We start from the raw sequence: 6,035 nt of genomic DNA, 5'->3' as shown, positions 1-6,035 counted from the left end.
CATGTGAAGTGAAAAGGCTTGACTCCGCTCTGAGTGGATGAGGCAGCAGGGGACCTGGCCAGGGAAGGGATTTCCAGGGGGGCGGGTGTGGGGGTCACAGAGGGATGGAGAACCGTCAGGTCCTGTTTTTTAGCAGATGAAGCTAACAAATGTACAAATGTCCTATTTGTTCCACGCCCTAGCTAATTAAGGCTAATGTACAGGTACCAAATCTCTGTGGTCGACCCTCTGCATCTCCTGCAGATTTTTCTGTGGGATTTCATCGCTGAAGAATCCTCACCCCTTGGTGGAAAATTCAACTCGGTGCACCAGGTCCCTGACTGCCTGCTTGACCTGCTGGTTCCGTAGGGTGTAGATGAAGGGGTTCATCATAGGGACCAGGGAAGTGTAGAGCACGGCCACCCCCTTGTTTAAGCCTACCCTATCCTTGGCAGACGGCTTGATGTACATAAAGATACAGCTCCCATATGTGATGGAGACCACGACCATGTGGGAGGAGCAGGTGGAAAAGGCCTTTTTCCTCTGCTGAGCGGAGGGCAGTCTCAGGATGGCGAGTATGATGGCCGTGTAGGAAACGGCCACTAACACCAAGGTGACCAGTTGTGTCCCCATGGACAAGATGAAAGCCATCAGCTCCAGGAACCCGGTGTCCGAGCAGGAGAGCAGGAGGAGAGGGGAGACATCACAGACGAAATGGTCAATGTCCACCGGGCCACAGAAGTCCAGTTGGAGGCCAAGGATAAGAGGAGGAATGATGATCAGGAACCCGGTTAGCCAGGAGCAGAGGACCAGTAGGGTGCAGACTTTCTGGCTCATGACGGTCGTGTAGTGCAGCGGCCGGCAGATAGCGACGTAGCGGTCGTAGGACATGGCGGCCAAGAGGAAGAACTCGGTCACTTCCAAGAGGATGATGAAAAATAACTGAGTTATACAACAGTTGTAAGAAATCGTCCTATCCCCGGTGAGAATGGTAGCCAAGAATCTGGGAATGCATGCAGAGGTGATGCAGATTTCCAGGAAGGAGAAGCAGCACAGGAAGAAGTACATGGGGGTGTGGAGGCGAGAGTCCAGCAGGGTGAGGGTGACGATGGTCAGGTTGCCGGTGACACTCAGTACGTAGGAGGCAGACATGAAGAGGAAAATCACCGTTTGCAAGTCCGGGTCGTCTGTGAGCCCTAGGAGGATGAACTCAGTTACTTGCGTGTGATTCCTCATGGCCGAGCTGTGGCTCCTGTTGTATAACACCAGAGGACTGTCAATCCAGCTCACTGGAGCGGGACAGAGGGCTGTGACTCCTCACCCACTAGACGAGCTGGGCAGGAACAGCTCCGGCTGTGGGAGACATCGGGCATGGGAGGGTCACAACCTAATCCTTGAGATGACTTCATGGGTTGATGGCAGACACCTCCCCGCGGGACAACAGAAGCGTGGTTGTCGCAGCTGTGACCCTTAGCCTTTATTCCCGAAAACGTGCCTGATGGTTGGAGTAGAGATAATCTTTACTGAGCACCCATTTGGGCGGGTCCAGCTCTAATAGCTCGGGGAAGTACACCACAACTATTCCCTGCCCACAAGGAGTTTCTATTTTTATGCGGTGGCAAATGTAAACATACTTACCAATAGCATGGTGAAAATGAGAATTCGAGTAGCATATATAGCTGATTGTTGAGAATGGATGCAGATTGCCTCCTGGAGCGTAGGCCCGTGAATGTCTTTTGTACATATGATGGGGGGGAAATTGATCTTTGCCCAAGTCCATGAATGTCAAGGTTTCATCTGAGTACATGCCCCCAAACCATCAACCGTCAACGCCTGGATAACTGAAGTTGTCAGGAACCTTGAGGGAGGAAGAGTGTTTGGGATCAGGAGCATAAGACCCAGTAAGTGTCAAGGAGCTCAAGGTCCAGTCATTACCTGGAGATACTTCCAGAAAAGGGAGAAGACCCTCAGGAGACAAGACCGGTATGTCGGCCCTGGGTGAATAATAAACAAGGTAATCAGATCTCATTCTAGGTTCACAATGTAAGTAGGATTGAGACCAATAACTGAATCCCCATTTCGCAGATGAGGGAACTGAAGCATGGAGAAAGTAAATCACTGTTCAAAGGTCACCTAGCAGGTAAGTGGTGGAGAATGGACAAGAACCCAAGTCCTCTGACATCCGGCTCCGCCAATTGTCAGCTATTTGACCTTGGGCAAGTCACTTAACGTCTCTATGCCTCAGAGACCTCATTTGAAAAATGGTGATTAAGACTGTGAGCCCCACTTGGAACAACCTGATCACCTTGTATCCTCCCTAGCGCTTAGAACAGTGCTTTGCACATAGTAAGCGCTTAAAAATGCCATCATCATTATTATTATCCAGGACATGCCTTTTCCACTAGACAATGCTCCTTGTGAAGATTAGAGGATCTGGATACATGGTGCAGGTGAGGTGAGCTACTAACCAGTCAACAGTGAGCCTCTCTGGATCAAAGGGACCCTGCTTGGAAAAATAAAGAAGACAAAAAGCAGAATGGGGATTGAGTTCTGGGGTGTGTGTGTGTGTGTGTGTGTGTGTGTGTGTGTGTGCGCGCGCGCACGCTTGTGTATGTGCGTGTGTGTGTTTGTATTTGTCTCTTCCAGAGGTCTTTCCAGTTGAAGCCCTCTTGTCCTTTAATAATAATTATGGTATTTGTTAAGCACTTACATTGTGTCAAGCACTGTACTGAGCGCTGGGGTAGATAAAAGGTAATCAGGCTGTCCCAGGTGGGGATCAGTCTTAAAGTCTTAATCCCCATTTTTACAGATGAGGTAACTGAGGCCCAGAGAAGTTAAGTGGCTTGCCCAAGGTCACACAGCAGACAAGTGACAGAGTCGGGATTAGAACCCACCATCTCTGACTCCCAAGCCCATGTTCTTGCCACTAGGTAATGCTGCTTCTCCATTCATTCATTCAATCGTATTTATTGAGCGCTTACTGTGTGCAGAGCACTGTACTAAGCGCTTGGGAAGTACAAACTGGCAACATATAGAGACGGTCCCTACGAAACAGCGGGCTCACAGTCTAGAAGGGGGAGACAGACAACAAAACAAAACATATTAACAAAATAAAATAAATAAAATAAATTTGTACAAATAAAATAAATAAATAAATAGAGTAATAAATACATACAAACGTATACACATATATACAGGTGCTGTGGGGAGGGGAAGGAGGTAAGGCGGAGGGGTGGGGAGGGGAAGGCCTCCTGGAGGAGGTAAGCCCTCAGTAGGGCCTTTAACAACATCACAGCACCCACTGAAATAAACATAATAATTACGATAAAAATAATAATGATAATTTATGTCCATTGTCATCCCGACTAATGGTAAAAACGCGTTTGTGAGTCGCAGAGACAGGTGGGCACAAGAGTCAGCTCCTATGAGGTCCACTTACCATTTTGGGGAGAGAATGATGAAGGGGGAAGAGGAGGGAGGAGAACAGGGACATACGCATTTCCTAAGGATCAGGTCCCTGATGGCGCCCCTTGGAAAGTGAGCCCAGAAGACCGTACTAGGTTCCCCTCAAAGCCGGTGTGCTGTTGCTGCACCAGAAGAGGAGAGGATCTTGACCAGGGAGAACCGTTTATTCTATTTAAATCAGGGCCTCCTCCCTGAAGGTGGCCCCCTCCTTATCTCTCTTCGACAAGCAGACTCTCTCTCGGGGGCCCCGCCCCAGGCCATCCGAAGGGCAGCTCCCCTCCCTTTGTCCCCACCACACTTCCGAGAGCAGATTCGATCCAGAACCCAGAGAGACAGAGCCCACCCCAGCTGACCTTTCTACGCTACAGACCCGCGGGGAACGTGAAAGGCTCTCGGAGATTACAGAAAGGAGGTCCCCTCCCTCCTCCAGCAACGGAGCAAGGAGTACCAATGGGGCAAAGCAGTGCACTAAGTACTGGGAAAATTACCCAGGGGAGAATTAGATACAGTCCCTGGATGACTTCCCATCTTAGCATAATCGGGATGAGGGCTGGTGATGGAAACACAAAGGCAATGACAAATAAGACAAGAGCAACAGAGGACCGTGGCCAATGGAGAAGTTTCAGCTTCCTTTGTGGCCCGGATTTCAACAGCCACAACCACGGACCCTAGTTCTTCATTCGGGTGACTATCAAGACAAACGTGGCAGAAGACAGGCTGGTTTTATTCGCTCGGTTCGTGACGAGCTCCGTGTACCGGTGCCAGGAGTCAAGAGCAGTAATGAGCTTACACTGTTCCCCGTGGTGGCAGCCAGTGGAGACCGGGGCCCGTGGAGAATGGATCCGGGGGTACGTCGGAGGGCAGGGCCGGTGACTCAGTGCCCAGAAATGAAGTGGGGACTGCAGGGATGCAGCCTGGAGACCCTGGCTGAGTTCTTCATTGGGGAGGGACAGTTACTATGGTCTTGGCCTGGGGGAGGGGAGAGGCTCACCTACCATCCCGGTGCTTCCCCACCCTAAAATAGGACCTTCTGGCTGGGCCCTGCTTTCTGGCTTCAGCCATTTGTTGCTGAATTGCACTTTCCAATCGCTTAGTACATTGCTCTCCACACAGTAAGCCCTCAATAAATACGATTAAATGAATGAATGACTTTTTGACTGGACTCCAGTTGTTAATATCAGCACTGATCCCACCCAGGAACCACCCTCGGAGATTCACAGCCAGCAGTTCTTTCCCAAACCATTCTCAGGAGGAAAACACACCATCCCAATCTATCAGTTGCATTAAATGTGTGCCAATCTCCTTGTTAAACGCTGAAAAAATGAACACAAACAAGAAAACAAAACACAACAATAGAAGTAGGAGACAGAAGTTTACAATCTAGCCAGGAAACAGACCCAAAATACATTATGGATAAAATGGGAAGGTATATTTATGGGAAAGTAAGGGCTTATATAGAAGACCTCATACAATAGTAGTAGTAGTAGTAGTAGTAGTAGTAGTAGTAGTAGTAGTAGCAGTAGTAGTAGTAGTAGTAGTAGTAGTAGTAGTAGTAGTAGTAGTAGCTATGAGCTCCTCCAGAGAAAAGTGAACTGCACTATTCCTTACCCGATCAATCAGCCAGTCAGTGGTATTTACTGAGTGCTTACTGAGATGTGCCAAATTATTGAAATACTACAATAGAATAAACAAACCCGTCCCCTCTCCTCATGAATATTGCAATCCAATGAGGAAGGAAGGTATGGGAAAAATGAGAAATAGGCTTCAAGGCTCTCCATCACCTTGGCCCCTCCTACCTCACCTCCCTTCTCTCCTTCTACAGCCCACCCCGCACCCTCCACTCCTCTGCCGCTAATCTCCTCACCGCACCTCGTTCTCGCCTGTCCCGCCATCGACCCCCGGCCCACGTCATCCCCCGGGCCTGGAATGCCCTCCCTCTTCCCATCCACCAAGCTAGCTCTCTTCCTCCCTTCAAGGCCCTACTGAGAGCTCACCTCCACCAGGAGGCCTTCCCAGACTGAGCCCCTTCCTTCCTCTCCCCCTCGTCCCCCTCTCCACCCCCCCATCTTACCTCCATCCCTTCCCCATAGCACCTGTATATATGTATATATGTTTGTACATATTTGTTACTCTATTTATTTATTTATTTTACTTGTACATATCTATTCTATTTATTTTATTTTGTTAGTATGTTTGGTTTTGTTCTCTGTCTCCCCCTTTTAGACTGTGAGCCCACTGTTGGGTAGGGACTGTCTCTATATGTTGCCAACTTGTACTTCCCAAGCGCTTAGTACAGTGCTCTGCACACAGTAAGCACTCAATAAATACGATTGATCATGATGATGATGATGATAAATAGCACAGTCCTGGAGGTCCCAGGACTCAGGTTCTAATCCCTGCTCTGCCACTTGTCTGCTGTGTAACCTTTTGTCACTTAACTTTCATTCATTTATTCAATCAATCGTATTTATTAAGCGCTTACTGTGTGCAAAGCACTGTACTAAGCGCTTGGGAAGTACAAGTCGGCAACATATAGAGTCGGTCCCTACCCAACAACGGGATCACAATCTAGAAGGGGGAGACAGACAACA

The 6,035-nt window shown here is 48.9% G+C and overlaps 1 protein-coding gene across 1 annotated transcript; it reads right to left on the bottom strand.

Annotated features, from left to right (window-relative positions):
* Nucleotides 1-276: 276 nt before the first annotated feature.
* Nucleotides 277-1,230, bottom strand: LOC119932937 (olfactory receptor 6C74-like). The gene has a single exon (XM_038752062.1). It carries the CDS (start codon nucleotides 1,213-1,215, stop codon nucleotides 277-279), a length of 939 nt encoding a protein of 312 aa, XP_038607990.1. The 5' UTR covers nucleotides 1,216-1,230.
* Between the last annotated feature and the right edge of the window lie 4,805 nt (nucleotides 1,231-6,035).

This window comes from Tachyglossus aculeatus, chromosome 10 (genome assembly GCF_015852505.1).
Source record: "Tachyglossus aculeatus isolate mTacAcu1 chromosome 10, mTacAcu1.pri, whole genome shotgun sequence".
NCBI lineage: Eukaryota > Metazoa > Chordata > Mammalia > Monotremata > Tachyglossidae > Tachyglossus > Tachyglossus aculeatus.
This window is presented reverse-complemented; position numbering and strand designations above follow the sequence as displayed.